We start from the raw sequence: 19,892 nt of genomic DNA on the forward strand, positions 1-19,892 counted from the left end.
GGGTCAATTTAATGCAACTCACCACAAATGTGCATGTGAAGTTTTGCTCATTTGTTAATTTTGCCATGCTTTTCATACATCGTGAAAGACATTATGCTCTATGGGTCACGTTATAAAATGACCATTTGGAGATGCAACATTTGTTTTGTGCGGTTGACATGGTAGCACAAGATACTTATCACCAGGATCAGTGATCCAGCCATACTACCAGAGCAACAGACCAGTATGGACATTAGAGATAAACATTTGTAACATCTAGCGAGGTACGGCAAGATAAATGGATGTCACTGACAAAAAAACTCTTGTCAATTCTCCTGACAATCCCATCACCAAGCCTCTTCCTGACCATAGCACTTGGGTGTGGCAGTAAAGCAGCATCTATGACCATAAGTGGCAATAACACATGTTCACATGTCAAGTGTGACCGAAACATCTTATACTTTTTTCTCAGATACAAAAAGCCTGCAAGAACTTACTATAGGATGCAAAATGAATTCAAAGTGATAAGGCAATACAGAACCATGATGGTAACAACAAAGCAGTTTGAAAGACAATAAAACAAGTGACTGGTAGCACAAAGCTGAAAAAGATAAAGAGAGAGGTTAGAAATAAGGATTGTTTAATTGATAAGCATAAGGTTCTTCACAACCTCATGGACAATTATTTAAGTCACATAGCAATGAAACTCAAAGCACAGTTTCTTACAATACAAATAACCATACTGCTATCTGCTACTGAAAAGGAAATCAGTGAAAATGTGCATAGAGTTAAAATTAAAATGTCCATAGGCTACATTCCATTTTGCCTACTAAAAGACTGCAGTATCAATACTAAAGCACTTATAAAAGGTATTCTAAATGAGTCTTTGAGATCTGACTGTTTCTGATTACCTGGAGCAAGTAAAAGTTCTCCCCATCCACATTCATTCATTCCTTTCATTCATTCATTCATCATGTTCTGTAGATCCCATCAGTTAGGAGGAACTTCAAGGACATACAGTAAGATAACACAAAGATATGACAGAAACTTAAATTATGCGGTCTTAACAATAATCTGCCATTGCACTGATTAATATTATTCACACTTACGTCATCTATATTAAAATGAGTAAATTAGTAAGGAAGCTGCTACTCCTCAGTTTTCCTATGTATCTGCTACTAGTAGCGTAACATTTGCTTGATTAGAATGGTGTTTTTGAAATGAAATATTTTTTACATCTATAAATGCTGAGTCCTATTTGTAGTATACACTGATCAGCCAGAACATTATATCTACTGACCTACTATCAATGTAAAACCATCCAGTGTCACCTGACAAAGAATGACTGCTAGTGATACACAGGCATGGAGCCTGTAGTATCAGTGAGCACACTATCCTTGTGTGGAATGGGAAAGGTGCACAATCTATCTGCATTTGAGCGAGGGCAGATTGTGATGGCCTGGAAGCTGACAAGAGCATTTCCAAAACTGCACAACTTTTTGGGTGTTCAAATAGTGCTGGGGTGAGTGTCTTCAACACATGTCAAAACCAAGGTGAAACCACGTCCATGACATCTTGAGTTTGGTGGCCACCCCTCATCGGACGTCGCAATCTAGTCAGACTAGTAAAACAGGACACGCAGTGAACTGTGGTGGAACTAACATCAGACTTTAATGCTGGTCAGAGCACAAGTGTATCTGAACACACAGTGCACTAGACACTCTTAACTCTGCAGCCGACAACCCATGTATGTGCCAATGTTAACACCACAATATTGGCAACTCTGACTGAAATGGGCACTTGACCACCAGCTCTGGGCATTGTCATAGTGGTCTGATGAATCCTGATACCTTCTTCATCATTCTGATAGGAGAGCGCACATCCATTGTCTTAAAGGGGAACAACTCCCTGACACCTGTACTGTGGGGAACAGACAAGCTGGCAGAGGCTCCATTATGCTCTGGGGAACATTCATGTGGGCATCCATGGGTCCAGTGGAGCTCGTGCAAGACACCACGATGGCCGAGGTGTATCATACACTGGTTGCAGATTACTTACAACCCTTCATGATGATCATGCTTTCTGACAGCAGTGGTATTTTTCAACAAGATAATGTGACATGTCACAAGGCTAGAAGTGCAATGGAGTGGTTCAAGGAACACAGTGGTGAATTCTAATTGATTTTCTGGTCCCCAGATCACCAGGTTTGAACCCAATTGAACACATCTGGTATGTGATTGAATGTGGCATCAAAGCTCACGGCCCTCCTCCCCAGGAATTGGGGACTTCTGTGTGCAGCTGTGATGACAACCCCCTCCAGTGACCTACCAAGGCCTCATTGCTTCCATGCCACAATATAGCACCACTTTTATCCTTCCAGAGGTGGACATACTGGCTATTGGGGGAGGGGCAAGGGGGGGGGGAGTGCAGTAATAATGTTCTGGCTGCTCAGCATATTATTATTTATCATAGATGATGACAAACATTGCTACATGTCATGTAAGTAACAGAACTTTTCATTCCCTGAATGGAGAGATATTCAAATGATTCATAGAAAGATTTGCTGATGATGTACAGTTTTTGTCTTCTTTTGACTTGGTAGGGAATCCCAATTTATGGCTTTACATTAGATGGGGGCTTTTTGAGTTCCTTAGTACCAGAGTATATAACTCCATTCTTAGCCCTGGACCAGGAAGCAAAGTCTAGATGAAAATTATTTTTTTGTCTTGTACTGTGACTGTGTGTATCACAGATCTGTTGCAACTGCCTTTTTGTATCGGCAACAAAACCATTAATGAGTAAATATGTGGAGAAGTGAAGATAAAAACTCTGAAGATCTGTATAACGGCTTCTGCAAGAAGCACAGTTACCTATTATACTTACTATTCTTTCTGCTCACTCCTGCTGAAGAAATATTTTATATACTTTGGGTGCACTACCCCAGGAGATAATTCCATAAGGTAACAGAAAGTGAAGATAAGTAAAATAAATCAACACACTTATCTTTCAGTCAACACAGTGAGAAATGTTTTTAGGGGCATAACATGCTGAACTGACCCATCTTGATTAGTTTATCCTTGTGTCAAATCCATTTTAACTTGGACTTTCCTGGAGTTTCACACATGTGCTACATTCAGTGCATGACCATTAACGTCAGCTTCTGCTGCTAAAATATTATTATTCCTTGTTTGAAACTGCATATTATGAGTCTTCATCAGATTAAGGCTTAAATTATGACTGTGAATAACTTGTAAGTCTGTTCAGCTATCATTTGAGCTGTGTCTCCTATGGATGAGTTTCAACCATTGATTAATATGCTTGTATCATCGAAAAAGATTACAATTTGTGAACTGCCCTTTAAAGTCATTGGAAGATCATTTATATAGGTTAAATAAAACAATAGAAACCCCAGGTTGGAATATCAACCATGTAAGGAAAAGATAGATTACTACTTACTGTAAAAGTGGCACATTAAGTTGCCGACAGGCTCAATTAAAAAGACACACATTAGCTTCTGGCCACAGCTTTCATCAGAAAAAGAAAGAGAAACACACATACATTCATTCACACAAGCAAGCACAGCTCATGTACCCATGACCATCATCTCCAGCAGCTTGGACCAGCAGATTCTGGTCCAAGCTGCTGTGGACGACGGTTATGGGGGTGTGAGGTGTGCTTGCTTATGTGACGAATGTATGTGTTTCTCTTTCTTTTTCTGATGGAGGCTGTGGCCAAATCTAATGTATGAACGTCTTTTAATTGTGCTTGTCTGCAACTTAATGTATTATTTACATAGGTTAGAAATAAGAGTGAGTCCAGTACTAATCCCCGTGGTGCTCAGCATGTTATGCTTCCCATTCTGAGGTTATGTTCATGCCTGAGATATAGTCTGTTAATGAGGAGCTCTGGTTTCTGTTATGGAGATAAGATTTCAACCATGTAATAGGGTTGCAATTAATCCCATAACATTTGAGTTCAATAAGCAAAATTTTGTGATCCACATGAAGGCTTTGGCAAGTTCACAGAATATACCAACAGTGTTTGAGAAAGTGAACCAGGATGTAGCACTGACTCATTTAATGGCGCACAACTTGTTAACTGCCTCTACTTGGTTGGCTTTTGTAAAAGATTATCCCCACATAAAACAGTATACGATCTCACAAATGAAGTGCTAACAGAGCTAATGAGAAAAATTATCCTGTTGGTATATTCTGTGAACTTGCCAAAGCCTTCATGTGGATCACAAAATTTTGCTTTGTTTGTTTGTCTGTAACTGAAACACTATCAGAAAGATTTAAAGAATCTTTTATATGAATGAATTTTTATTCAAAATTTGTTGTGTTCTGTTTCGACACAAAATACATTGATTTTTATTAGAATCTCTAACATTTATTTCATACCCTATCGATAACCCTCATCCAAACATTTCTTAACTAAACAACACAGTGCGATCAAGCAAATCGTCCTCTGACTGGTATGCAGACCTGTGTGGATGGAAAAAACAGAATATATAAATCTTTCCATACAGGCATTGATTTCTCTTATTCTGTTATCATGGCCATTTCTCCTCGTATAGGATAGGGTCGCATCGTTTTATAGAACGCATCCCATGACACTCTCTCTCCTGTATGTACAGATGTTATTTATACACAAGCAGGTTGACTATCACAGTATAGGATTGTGATTACAGATCTCTAATCACTAAAGAGAAATTCATTCGATCTTTGCACCAGAGTAAACGATATTATTACCACATCTAAGAGTAAATCGTCTTTTGAGTCAGGTGTGACTTTGGCATATTTTGAAAGGCCCTTTGCTGCACCTACAGAGGTGGGAGCCATGGGCAGGGATTCCTTGCTCTTGCATTTCCCTGATTCTGCTTCAGGGTCTGTGGAGACTTAAGCTGAATACTCTAGGTGGTTGGAGGTTGTGGCATCTGGCTATGTTGTCCTTCCAGTGGATATCCTGCCACAGTTTGCATCATAGAGAATGGAGTGCCTGTGTTATCTGTAATTGGTATCTGGTTGGGGTAGCAGCCCTGTTTGAATGTGGTGCTGTTTGACAATGACTTGGCCTCTGCTGCATCTCATAGGGCAATCCTGAATTACTGCCTACTCCTCCAACAGTCGTTAATGGTGGAGGATGGATGTGGATGTCAAGGACCTGGTGTAGAAAGTGTATCCTTATCCATACTTGTGGCATGTGGAAATAGGAATGAAAGACAATTGGTTGTCTGGGCTAATGACTGCAGTCTGGTCCCACATGAAAGGGGCCCTAGGTCATAGATTTCCCTAAAAGATCCAAGGTGTGCTGTAAATTATTCTGAAGAATTTTCAGCCCAACCTGAAGAGAAGTTGAATGTGCTCTGGCATGCAGGAGCTATGAGTCTAATTTATGACTGTTGTGCTGTGCCACACTGTTTGTTGGAGAATAATGGTCTTGAAGTTTGATGGTCTTGAAGTTCTTTGAGTTTTCTTCAAAGCTCTTGGAGATCTCAGAGAGTGTCTCCCATCCAGTAGATCTCAAGGAGAGTGTTACGTTGATTGCTTTTGGAAGAGCAAGATGGAAATAAACCACACTACAACCTCACACATTCTTCTGAGACATTTTTGCTACATTGCAGCTCCTTTATTCTCTTCTCATTCCCCACCTCTTTCCCCACTTCCCAGTTGCACACCAAATCATGTGGAGTAGTTGGTTGATGCTATCAATGAAAGATTGGGGGGGGGGGGGGTGATTCCAGTCCCTCAGTGCTTCTGCCATCATCGTTGGATGTGGAGGAAGTCACTCTCAGATGACACTGAGACTTCAGTTGGTTGAGCGCTGGATCCTACTTTTTACTGAGAGTGAAGCTGCTTTCTTTATTGATCAGGCTGTCTGCCACTCATATTTCAAATCCCTCTTTAGAACACTGACCAAGAATGATGAAGTCTGTTTCCACATCTCTGTTTCTACATATTTCATTGAGTCCCCAGTAGCCACACAATTTTCTGCAACTACAGGGTTTGCTGGCTGCTGAAAGTCAGTGTGTTTTCTGTGTTCCCTGCACGTTTCTTTGACTGTCCATACAGTCTGCTCGATGTGCACCTTATTGCATTTGCATGGAATATGATAGACACCCAGTTTACAGAGCCCAAACTCATCTTTCATTATACCTAACAGTGCACACATTTTTGAAGGCAGATGGAAAATGCATTTAATGTTACATTGAGCCAGGATTCTGTCAATTTTGTTCAATACTTTGGCAAAATGGGAAGATACCCCATTGTCTTATCCTCCGCACCATGTTCTATTTTATGAGCCTTCTGCCTGAAAGCAATGTTGAACCAAGTAGTTTGGTCCATATCTACATCTGCATCAATATGGTTATCCTTCAATTCACACTTAAGTGACTGGCAAAGGGTTCATAGCACCACTTTCAGACTGTTTCTCTATTCTTCCACTCACATACAGTACATGGAAATGTGAACACCCCCTGATTTATTTAATTTTATCATGACTGTATTTTTTCTCTAAGAAGACGGGCATCAGCAGAATATTTTGAAACTTGAGGGAAACCTTATTAGTCCTATTTATTTGTAATAGCAATTTTTATTGCATGAACTCTTCAGCTGAACAGAAATAGCATTTTGTAATTGTACCTGAGGTAATTCTGTTCTCTTGCAGTAAATGAGGGAATAGTACTGCCAACACATTAACCTATAGAACACAATTTTATTTGCAAATATGGAATACACAAAAACACAGTATGTGAAAAAACCAGTGCAAAAAAACAAAGTGAAGTTAAAGCCAGAGAATTGGTGCAGGCAAAGCATAAAGTCTCTGTTTGAGTGGTTGGTAGTTGCCACATGTTTAAAGGAATTTATTAAATTTACACAAACAAATATATCTTTTGACACTTTATTATGTAGTATGTCTCATTTGTAAAACATAGTGGTTTAATATTTCTAATGCACTATTGGAGTAATTACTGTATCTGGTATGGTGATCTGATATGTAGCTCTTTGCTACATAATTTTCAATGTTTTTTCTGAGTAAAAACTGTAGTTTGGAAAATTCATTCACTCAGAACTGTCAAAATACTCCACTTTTTAAATAACTCAATGCAGTAGGATCTTTATTGACATACGGTCATTATTCTGAAGGCCTTTCCTTGCAGTGTGAATACATTTTCAACTTTTGAGCCTTTGAACGCAAGAAATTATGCCATAATTGATGATGAAATGTACATGTGCAAAGTGGCATATGTTGCTCTTAAACATGAGCTATTACTCACAGTGGTTAATATTCATAGGATACAGCCCCCTGTGCTAATTCTTTTTCCAAGTACTCTGATTGATCGTCCCATTTTAATTGCTGAATACCATACAAACCTAAAATGTTTTTGCTAGCTATATACACTATTGTCTCATTATGTATTTTAATTATTGTTGTATTAGATTTTTCATTTGTTTTTTATTTACCTGTATAGCATTCCTTTTTTATTAGACTTTTTCATATTAAGAGTTATCTTGACCAGCTGAGAATTGCTCTTAGTGTCTAACTTTTTCTAGTGCCCATCGGTAATTATTAAATTGCAATCATCAATAAATAACAGCTTCACCTTGTGTGATCCACTGGGGAAAGTCACTAGTGTAAGTAACAAATATATTGAGCCTAAACCATTCCCTTGAGGAACTCCAATGTCACATATTCTGAATCTGGAAGATGATCCACTATATATTTCAAGCCACTTGTCATATGCATGGTCTCGCCGAGTGCATCCTGTTTCTTAGATAAATTCTAAACCACTTATATTCAACTCCCTTATTCCCAGTGCTTCAAGTTTTCATGGAAGTATTTCATGATCAACCATGTCAAATACTTTACTGGGGCCCAGGAAAATATCTCTTACATGTTTTCTTCCTTGTAGGGCTTCTAAAACTCGATTTGTAAATTTTGATATAGCAGCTTTTGTTACCATTACAGACCTGAAACCAAACTCTTCTTTGTGCAGAAGTTGGTTTTGCTTAAATAATCCGTAACTTTGTTTGTGATAATGGTATCTATTATTTTTCAAAAGAAGACTGTAACGAAACTGGTCTGTAATTCTCCACATTTTCTGTGTCACCTCTTTTTGAACCATCAAAACTAGTCATCCAAATGAGATTGAGCAATCCCTAGAAAATACCTCTGGCAGAAATGGTAACACTTTCAAATCTTTGGCAACTAAATTAAATGATTACTGCTTCACAGTGCTTTTAAACAATAATAAACAGCCAAATACAGGTGTGTTTCATTTACTTGTGCAGATCCTGCATACGCCACCAATAGACTTCAGTTTCAAAAGTGCAGTCACTAAGGAGATTACACTGTTTATCAAGTCACTAAATAGTATTAACTGTACTGCCTATGATTGTGTCTCTATCAGAATATTAAACTCTTAGACTGACTTGATAGGATTATCCTTATGCTATCTTTGTAATCAATCAATTACTTAGGGCATATTTTCTGACAGACTGAAATATGCTGCAGTAACACTCATCTACAAAACTGAAGATAAGCAAACCTCCACTAATTACAGATCTGTATCACTCCTTCCAGACTTTTGAAAAGTGTTTGAGAAAGTGAACCAGGATGTAGCACTGACTCATTTAATGGCGCACAACTTGTTAACTGCCTCTACTTGGTTGGCTTTTGTAAAAGATTATCCCCACATAAAACAGTATACGATCTCACAAATGAAGTGCTAACAGAGCTAACTGGCTAGCCACGCAGTCTAACTAACGCTCTGCTTCCCAAGCGGGAAGGCGTGCCGGGCCACTGGGGGGCCAAAACGCACAACCGTGTGGAGCGGCGGTGAGGTGAGTGGACTGTTTCGGCCTGCTGTGGGGTTGTGAACTGCTGAAGGCTACGGCGGGGCTAAGCCTCTCCGTCGTTTCTAGGTCCCCGGTTCAATACTCAATACACACACAAGTTTTGACAGTTTGCTCCATACAGCGTATTACATACAACAAAACTGTAACGAACTACTCAACAGTTCTCATCCAAGTGCTTGGCATAGGTTTAAGAGATTACTTGTCGACCATTCCACTTTCGAATAGCACCTAAGGAAAAAATATGCAAAGCTTCTATTAGACACCCAAATCTTTCCATGTTAATTAATTACATCTGTCGACTTTTTCCACATATTGGAGTTCAAAAAATGACTCTGAGCACTATGGAACTTAACTTCTGAGGTCATCAGTTCCCCAGAACTTAGAACTACTTAAACCTAACTAACCTAAGGACATCACACACATCCATGCCTGAGGCAGGATTCGAACCTGCGGCCGTAGCGGTTGCGCGCTTTCAGACTGTAGCGCCTAGAACCGCTCGGCCACTCCGGCCGGCTTATTGGAGTTCGATCTACTTGAAACCTGCTGAATACAGTCACAAATCTGACGCCAGATTTGAATTTTGTTTGTTTGCTAAATGACTCAGTATAATCAAACAAATCATTTGCTGAATAGTATACAGGTTCACATGGGGGGAAAATCTGAATCTTTCCATATCAACTCTGGTTTTTCTTATTCTGTTGCATTGGTCATCTCTCTCTACGTAAGAGGGCGTTCCCAAAATTTACCATCGTTTTACTGATTGCGATCCCATGGCAGTCTGTCCCCTGTATGTATAGATTTCATTTTTATGTGAGTAGGTTGTTTATCATAATATGGAAGTATGATTACAGATTTCCGATCATAAGAAATTCATTTGATCTTTGTAACATAGTAAAAAATGACATTTCCAGGTCTAACTTCCCTGTATTATTTTGAAAAAAAAAAAAAAAAAAAAAAAAGCTCATCTTAGTTCTGCTAAAGCAATATCAAATTCATCCATACATTATAGTGACTCCTGCTAGGGTAACTTCCAACATTAACAGGTGGTTGCCTTCACCTTCTTCTTTACTTTGGTTGTTCTATACAGTTGCCTGAATGGGATGTAATGTTAACTTGGGTATGACAAATCACATACAAAAATACTATGAGGCTGCTATTTTCATAAAATTTCCCACTTAAGTAACTGTTTTGGGGTGTGGAGTAACATTGTGTGTATAAAAACACAGCGTGTTGCTTGTTGTAGTACACATGTACAATTACACTGGGGCTTTACAGTTTGTATGGCATTACCACAAAAGGATGCAAGGTAGCTGTCAAGCGACAATGTAAGTGGGAGGGAGGCGGTAATGAACCCAGCTAAATTTCCTCCCTAAGTAGGTGTTTTGGGATGGAGAGTAGCGGTATGTGTACAAAACACATACAGGTTGCCTATTATATTATGCAAGTGTGATTACAGATCACTGAACATAAATGAAAAATTTATTATTTATTAGTATTAAAAATGGCTCTAAGCACTATGGGACTTAACATCTAAGGTCATGAATCCTCTAGACTTAGAACTACTTAAACCTAACTAACCTAAGGACAGCACACACATCCACGCCCGAGGCAGGATTCGAACCTGCGACCGCAGCAGCTGCGTGGTTCCGTACTGAAGCGCCTAGAACTGCTCGCCCACCGCGGTCGGTATTTATTATATTAATTATTTATCAAAATACATAATATTTCAAGTACCAAATACATGTGACACTAAAGTTGTAATTTACTTGTTCTATAGCCATCAAAAATACACATACGTAACATATTGGTACTACTGATAAAATCGCATTACATTATTAACTGGTCGTGGCATACCCATGAAGCAGCACCATTATAGATGATCCAGCGTTTAATGTCAGAAGTCCATCAGGCTGTTCACAGAAGATGCAGTTGCGTACAAGAAGACAGCAACAACAGAAGATGGTAGGAAATTGCAGGAAGACCTAAGATGATTGCTGATTGGTGCAGGTCCTGGATGATGACACCAAATGTAACTAAACATTATGTAGGGTGCATAAATTGGCCTACAAATCCAATACTGTACAATTACAGTAGGCCTACTGATGTCAAACACTACAAACAGAAACCAATGTAAAACACCTGGAAGCAACCACCCAGAGCAACCTAAAGTGGAATGACCACAAAAACAAAACATGAGAAATAGCAGGTGCCACGTTGAGATTCTTTGGAGAAATCCTAGGGAAACATAATCCACGAAAGAAGTGGTTTACAAAACATTTGTAACTTTGGAACGTACTGTCGGAACTTGAACTTTCATCCTAGTATACTGTACTGCTTTGTGTAATAGAAAGTAGAAACATTTCATAGAAGTGTTTACTTTCGTTCTAGAGGCATTAAATAAATTATTTTTTATTACCAGCCTCTGGTCGCCGTAACTATTTAGTCATTAACTTCAGTTTAGAACACTTTGTCTATTTACAATTATTAGGCACTGTGCCTCAGCTACTATTTTGTCTTGAAACCAGAAGGATTTATTTCATTCATGACTATTTTAAGACCTGTTTCCAAGAAGGAAATTTAAGTTCCTTTAATTCAATAAAACGTCTTGACCACCTATGGCAGATACTTTAACTGGTAATGAAGTGTTTGTTGTTTTTCCAAATCAGTGCTTGCATTTGTCCTTCTAGCCCAGGTAGATAGTGTTTTGCTTGTTCTTTCGTTTCTTCCTGTGGCTTTTGTGGTTCCTGTGCCACCTTTGTACTTCTTGTCCCACAGCTGTTGGCATCATGGTAATTGTGGTTCTTTATTTTTCGCACGCAGTGAAAGTTTTGTTGTTTCTCTTCTCGTCTATGTGTTTTTTGGTCTGCTTGGTACACACTAGTTTCTGTTACCAGTTTTCCGTGTTTGTGCCCAATTCATTCCCGCTACATATTTTGAAATGGTGTATGTTGCCCCTGCTCCAGTGTCTAGTGCAGGGCTACCTTCTATCTACTCGTTACTGTGAGACTACTGGGAAATGCAACGCTGTCTTCTGGAACTGCTGGCGTGCATTCCATGACATCAGAGTTTCCCTGTGGGGTTCCTGGCCTTCAGACTCCGCCACAGTCTCAGGCACAGCATCCAATCCTGGAGTAAGCGTCTTCACAGCTCTGGAGGTACGTAGCCATTACACCTCCATGCTCCCAGGCCGACCATCTCTGGACACCACTGGTGCCACACCATACACACCAGACCCCATGGCTACCATTATTATGAAACCAGCCGCCTCTTGCCTTCGTCCCCAGCACTCCATAAGAGTCTACGACTGGACTACACCACTTCAGCTTCCTCCTCCAAACACAGCAGCTGCACAGTCTTTTACTTTGATCCTCCATGGTTCTTCCTCTGATGACTTCCAGAATGCATCCATCATTGCGCCTCCCCTTTTCCGCCTGCCCTAGCCCATCCCTATCCCATGAACGCACTTTCTGCTGCCTTTTGTACCTCATCCTTGCACATGTTTTAGACATTCCATTTCCATGCCTAATTCAAGCACGCAATACCCTAATTTCTCCCAAGTGCATCTGCACACCAGAGATTTACCCCAAGTGCATCCTCACACCAAACATTTGTCCCAACTGCTTCTGCACAGCAACTATTCATCCCAAGTACTTCTGCACAATACTTTTCCCTCCAAAGCGCTTCTGCACACCAAATTTCTCTCCCCAGTGCTTCCACACAACACTTTCTTATCCTATGTGCTTCCACACAACACATTTTTTTCCCTGATGCTTTCGCACAACATTACATCCCTAGTGCTTTCATGTGGCCAGTTTTCCTCTCAAGTGCTCCTGCATGGCACCTTTCTCTCCCGAGTGCTTCTACACAACAATTTTTATCCTACCTAATCTCACACAACATTTTTGATTCTATATGTTTTTCACAAGTAAATCTCATCACTAGTGCTTCTGCACACTCAGTCTTCTAACTCATTTTCCATGTTTTTTGGCCCACTGTTTCCAGTCTATGACTTACATTATGTGGGCTTCTTACAGACTGGCCCCAGACAACCCTCTCATTGGTAACTGCCATTGTTACCGACCACTCGAGGTCTGCCCACACCAGTCCCACAGAAATGGGCACTGGATGTGCTGGATGCTGCCAGCTAGGCTCAGCTCTCATTTACTGTCGACTACTGGGGAGGAGGGGGCGACCTCTCAGGGACTCCATGTGCTGCCGACTGGGATTCTGCTTCTCCATGATCCCCGACATGGATCCCCGTCTCTCCTCCCTTTCCAGAGGGAAGGTGGTGCTGAATCACAGTGCTTAGAGAGTTTTTCAAGAAGACACATCAGGACTGCCAGCTGCAGTGCTCATGGAAGCGGATTTCGCAATCCCCACGTTCTTTGTAATCAGCTCGAGCACAACACTGCTTGAGGTCGTTCCATGGGGGTCCAATCTCTCAGCCTAGTGATGGGGTGGGACTTTTGCAGCCCTGTCTGCAACCCACACTACATCCAAGCTACGCAGGCAGCCTGCTTCCCTACAGATGAAACTCGAGGGGCTGCCATGCTACACACGACCATCAGGAGCGCCAAATGCGCTAACAGAGGTCCCTGCTCTGGCTCCAAGGACCTCTTTTCTACGTCAGCCATGTGACAAAGCAACACCGACTGTATCGTGGAGCCAAGTGCTGTACTCAAGTCGGCGTGAGCGCCTTAGGAGGCCAGCTCACTCTCAGTGAGCTTCCAAGCCAGGCACTGCATGTTCACGTATTTCTTCAGCAGGAACTCACTTTGGAGCCGCCGCGACGACAAACCAAAGCTTCATGATAGTGTTTCTGTGAGTGGGCTTGTATGAATTCTGGACTTCACTATGTTTTCGTCGTACTGGAACATTAATAGTGGACTATTGTTCGGTGACCTTAAACTCGAACTTAGTCAGAGTTCTCAACACGTTAGCTTTGGACTGCTCTGTCGGGACATGAACTTTTTTGCTAGTGTGCTATTTTTTGTAGTAAACAGTTAGTAACATTTTGTAACAGTGTTTGCTTGCGTTCTAGATGTATTCTACTTTCGATTATATTTATCTTAATTCTTTCTATCACTGGCCTTTGCCTGCCGTGATCATTTAGTAATTAACTTCAGTTTGGAACACTTTGTCTATTACAATTACTAGGCACTCTGACTCAAGTAGTGTTTTGTGTTTAACCAGAAGGATTTATTTCGTTCATGGCTACTTTAAGACTTGTTTTCAAGAAGAGAAATTAAGTTCCCTGAATTCAATAAAACTTGATGTTCATTGCATACATGGATCTTTGCTTTTTGATCACCTTTGGTGGATACTTTAGTTCCAGTGCAGAATGGCACGCAAATGATCGTTTAGACAGTGCAAGAACTTTGTGGGGATGCTAAACAAACTCCAGTGGTAGATGATACAAAAGAGATGTGGTGCATCACAGAGAGGTTTACTGCTCAAAAATCGAGAGAGCACGTTCTGCGACAGAGATGGGCAGCGTACATCATGCGAAATCACCACAATGAGAAAAACCAAATAATTAGAGTTTGTATTGACGCTTTCCGAAATCATTCTTTCGACAGAGGTTCACAAATTGAACAGGGATGGGGTTAAGGGTGGAAGTACCAGACAATCTCGATCGCATGCCGTATGGTGTCATGTCAGTGTTATGCATCTGATTTTCGGTACAGTCTTCACACAGACAATAACATCACTGGGGAAAGCTTTATGGAGTGTACAATGTTATCTACTGTAAACAGCAGAGGGTACAAAAGTGCTGTTTAGGTAAGGATGGGAAGCTAAATTGGTTGTATCCTTCTCTAAAGAACCATCAGTCCTTTCTGGTAGGGATTTCAGAATACAAAGCAATATTCTGGAGATGTCTCGACACTCGTAGTGTATGCAGTCTCTTAGATTTGCTTCATCTTCAAAGTGTTCTGGCAATGAATTGCAGTTTCTGACTCACCCTTCCACATGACCTAAACACTATTGTAGAGTATAGTAGAGACAGTCTGATCCACTTGTGTGTATGTACAGATGTTATATGGAACATGAAACCACTAAACAACGCATAATTGTAACTTAAACGAGAGAAGTTACTATATAATACACTGTTAAAAGGTTGTACTCCTAATGGAATGGAAGAAAACTGTGTTATGTGTACTATGTAATGGTTCGTTCGACCTTGGCTTCATCATAGAGTCTCTAACCTACAATTCTTTAACCAGGGAGACATTGTCCCATCTTCGGAACGAAACTTAAGTAATAAATTTGTTTATAAAAAAAACTGTTTTTCTACCATGAGTCACGATAATCTTTTTAAATATATTGTGTGTTCTGACGGGTGGACACAGCCCATATAAATGTCAACTAGTTGGTGTCCAGATAGTTTTGATGTCATATTCTATGCATATTGTACAGCACAAAGCACTCTACAAGTAACTAAGGTGGTGGTGGTGGTGGGGGGGGGGGGTAGGGGGACGTTCATGCACGTGCACTGTCCAAGCAGCAGGAGGTACATACAACTCCTAACCGAAAACCGACGTTAAAGTAAACCATATAGACTATCTAGCCTCGAATGACAAGTGGGAAAAAACAAGGTCGCTTGTATTAAACATCTATATCATTCATTACTCTTAAAGTAGCTCTACACTGTGCTCCAACCTCACAGGGGAATTGTTGGTCCCAGGTACGTGAGATGACGGACGAAGAAAAGGTATCTCTGCTATGGGGTGCTGAGTGAGGTGAGGTAAGCTGAATGAGACAGGCATCTGTCCTGCCTTCCTTCTGTCCCACGCAAAGTGGTGTCCACTTAAATGTTTTACCATTAAATAAAGCGTCCCTTCAACTCCTCTGGTCCCAATAATGTTACCTGCACATAATATATTATCCTAATTGGATAATAAATATGAGTGATAAGCATCCTAAAGAAACATCCTTCTCCACCAACACAATAATAGTTTCCCCTAATTGACTGGTAAATTACAGTGATAATGGAAAGGGCAAGTATCTCAGGGTAATAAATTCTAGTGGTAAGGATAATAAATTGGGTAATAAACTGGGGCGATAAGAAAAAGGGTAAGAATCCTGGGGTAGTAAATTATGGCTATAGGAGAATAAATTTTTATAGTGAGAAGGATAATGAATTGTGCGCAAATTATCTGATTAAGCATTTGTATCCCCAATCAGTAGGCTGACAAACACAATTTTATATATTAGGTGTTTGATGTAGATGGGTGAGGGAAGAGTTGGGTAGGAGGGGCAAGGAGTGTGGGAGGTTGAGAGATCTGACAACAACATAGTAGCAGTCGCACTGGCTTAGCCTTCATACTGACATCACATTACACGATTGTTTGCTTATTACTCTCTTATAAAATACTGGCAGTTACTGAAGATTAAAGACTTCATGCACTTGCACGATAATATGAATTTTTGCTCACTGCACTTTGAACCAAATCACTTTATGAGTGCCATCAAACTCGTTGCTGAAGAGAGAACTGCAACTCAGTCATGATAATAAAATGTCAAAAGCAGTGAAACATAACACAGAGAGGAACGAAGCTCCACAACTACTGCTGTATCAGAGCCAGAAACATCATACCAATAAACATCATAATTTTGAATGCAAACGTCTTCTTAAGATGAAGTGATTAAATACAATTATATTTGTATGGTGGAAAATCCAGTGAAGTGTAAGAAAGCATAAATAATCAGACTCTGTGAAAAACTATTATTGAATATGACAAAGTAACATATACTCATAGAAATATCATAGAAACAAAGGAAAAAAGACAAGCATGTATTCAGAGAATTGGATACAAAAAATGATGCTCTCGATGTATTGTGAAGACAGATAGAAATGCCATTGAAGTGAAAATGTGAGATAAGATGGAAAGATGAAAATGAGTTCGGAAATATCTATTCATGAATGTGTGGTAGTTTACTTCATTTTTTATGAGCTTTGGCTCTGTTTACATTTATTGTACGATCACTCACGTCCCTCGGTATTTAAGTAATTTTTCAGATGTGATAATATTGTAAATATTTCATAAATTAAGTAGAAAAAGAAAAAAAAAACAAACATTATTCTTGCGGCTCATGCTATGTTAAGAAATGGCCAGCTTTCTCTGCTCTTGGAGCGTTAGTGTCAAGCCAGCATGTCAGTGTCATGTATGTAGGACTGAGCTGCAGTCAAGAGGCCCTGGTAGGGGATGGTGGCTCACCGTGAGGTTGGCACGAGGCTCCAGCGCCAGCCAGAGAACGGTTTCCAGCTCCAGGTTGACGGACGCGAAGCTGACGACGCACTCGCCGATCATGCGCTCGCGCCGCATGCGTTCGCAGCCGTACAGCCGGAAGCGCACGCCCATGCTGTTCACATCCTCTGCAAAACACACAATCAGCTGGCCACGCCTGTCCCACACTCAACCTATCAGTAATGGCGGCGAACGGGGCGCAGAAACGTGCATGAAACTACAGGCTGGCGCAAATAAAAGTAGCTGTAAGCGTAAAGGAAACGCAGTAAAACTACAGAAACGAAGAGCTGAAATTGACTTACCATTTATTTACAATAGTAAATACAGTGAAAAATGCACTTATACAAAATCATGAAAGTGACCCCTTGCAACACCAATACATAGCTGTCCATGTCTAAGCATATTCAGATATACCCGGCATTATTCAAAAGCCACGTACAGTAATCTACACGCTCCTGTCATCCTCCCATAACTGCTGCACAACGGTCACACAATATGGCTTAAAATCAAGACTTCTCAATCTTCGCTGGCAACTCCTCCTCCTTAGATGTATCTGTTGGACCAATTTATGTGTAGACTTCTTTGGGCTCTGAATAGTTCTTCGCCAAATGTCTCAGCTAACTTCTGCTGTGCGAACTGATGGAATTCTCTGTCATTTCACATTTCACACAGATTCGTAGGTGTGCCAATTTTTATGCAGACTTTGTATTTCCCTCTTTGCTGGTAGTCCTGTGTCCGGATATTTGACCCCGAAAATTTCAGAAGTTTCCTTAATGGAACCCGTTGTCACATATGCTATCACAATTTCAATTCTTTCTTCTATTGAGAAAGTCATTTTGCGGTCCGCAAAGAGGAACGTCTAACTGACGAAATACGCTGAAATGCTGATAGAAGAATGCTAATAACCGATTATTACATAAAACTGTCCACTGTTGTAGCTGCTTATTTCAGAAGTCGAAATACTGCATTCACATTCAAAGGGAACGTGGGCTACTACTACCTGCGGCACCCTGTTCTTTACTATCGCTGATCGTACGTCATAAGCTAAAAACTGTGACTCAAACGTTGACACCTGGCTATCATATGACTTGCACTTCCTATGAGAGCCTCTGAACATGTCTTTCAGAATGCCTCAAAAATTAACATTGAGCGTAAAAGTCAAATGTTCAGTTTCGAGGCCTTCCCCAGAAAACATTGCACGTGTGATAACGACCAAGAGTTTCGTATTATTTGTCATAATATAACATCTCCTTGATTTAAATAATGAAAACTGCACCATTTACTTATTTTTTGCTGCTTAGCACAACGCGTTTCGAGAATTTATTCTCATTTTGAAGTGAATTTGTGTGTATGTTTACATGAATATGTTTGGTGATGTTGGCATGTGTGGTTTTGAGCCTCTCTTGCGTCTTTTAGAAGTTCCACTGCAATCGGAAAATCGGACAAAATTAATTTTTGACAGTTTTTAAACGCTAACATTAGCATTTGCTCTCTTCGCTGGTAGTCCTTTTCCGATTGCAGTGTAGCTTCGAAAAGACGCAAGACAGGCAGAAAGTCATACATACCAACGTCACCAAACATATTCTTGTAAACTGCCTTGTGCGAGATCACTAATTGCATTTGAAGCATGTAAATTTCCAGAAGCGCAGAAACTCATTTGTGTAGCGTAAGCCAGTTCGTGGACGATATTATCTTTTCGAACCTTCTCCGTCCTCCTTCGTTTAGACCGATCACTCAAATAGTTCCAGGTTGTGGGAGGAAGCCCCTACGTGTCTGCCTCGCGGGGTAGCCGCGCGGTCTGGGCGTCTTGTCACGGTTCGCGCGGCTGCCTCCGTCGGAGGTTCGAGTCCTCTCTCGAACATGGGTGTGTGTTGTCCTTAGTTTATGTTAGTTTAAGTTGGATTAAGTAGTGTGTAAGCTTAGGGACCGATGAGCTCAGCAGTTTGGTCTCATAAAACTTTACTACAAATTTCCAAATATTTTTCCCAATATGTCTTTCATGGAAGTCTTCGAACCTCCATTTTCAACCGTGAAATACACAGGAACGTTGAGCCACGTCAAATTTTTGGAAGCATTTGATTTCGTTCCTGCTCACTTGTTGTCACTTATTGAATTACGATGCCAATCTACCCACGGCATCTTTCACACTTTTCGGCAAAATGTATGTATGCTTTAATTTTTTTGACACCTCCATCATAACAATGTCAGTGACCACGTTAAATTTCCCATAAGGCGTCTTGTCACGATTCGCGCTGCTCCTCCCGTCGGAGGTTCGAGTCTTCTCTCGGGCATGGGTGTGTGTGTTGTCCTTAGTATATGTTAGTTTAAGTTAGATTAAGTAGTTCGTAAGCTTAGGGACCGATGACCTCAGCAGTTTGGTCTCATAAGACCTTACTACAAATTTCCAAATATTGCGTGTCGATGGGAATGAAATGATGGTGATAGGGACAACACAACGCTCACTCCCTGAGTGGAGAAAATCTCCGACTCAGTTGGGAATCGAACCCGGGTCGTTAGGTATGACATTCCGTCGTGCTGACCACTCAGCTACCAGGGGCAGACATTGTAGCTATTAAACAATAACTACCACAATGCTTGTTCAATAGTACCAACTCGCACCAAACCATCAGCAGCATGACTTCGATATGTTTGTAATTCCAAACGATTGTGTTTCATAAATAAATCTCAAAAAAATATTTTTTTATACTTACACAAAGTTTTTCCTGCAATTAAATAATGTGGTTTCTTCACGGTTTGCACACCTACGCCGTTGTTAACTTCAGTGCCTATCTCATCCTTGATAAAT

The 19,892-nt window shown here is 40.5% G+C and overlaps 1 protein-coding gene across 1 annotated transcript in view; it reads right to left on the minus strand.

Moving 5' to 3' along the window:
- Window positions 1–19,892, minus strand: part of LOC126208232 (synaptotagmin-14) — a 586,661-nt gene that overhangs the window by 63,817 nt on the left and 502,952 nt on the right. The window contains exon 9 of the mRNA XM_049938886.1: window positions 17,057–17,214. Coding sequence (XP_049794843.1) covers window positions 17,057–17,214 — 158 coding nt within the window. The remainder of the gene's footprint in view (window positions 1–17,056; window positions 17,215–19,892) is intronic.

Source organism: Schistocerca nitens, chromosome 1 (genome assembly GCF_023898315.1).
Source record: "Schistocerca nitens isolate TAMUIC-IGC-003100 chromosome 1, iqSchNite1.1, whole genome shotgun sequence".
NCBI lineage: Eukaryota > Metazoa > Arthropoda > Insecta > Orthoptera > Acrididae > Schistocerca > Schistocerca nitens.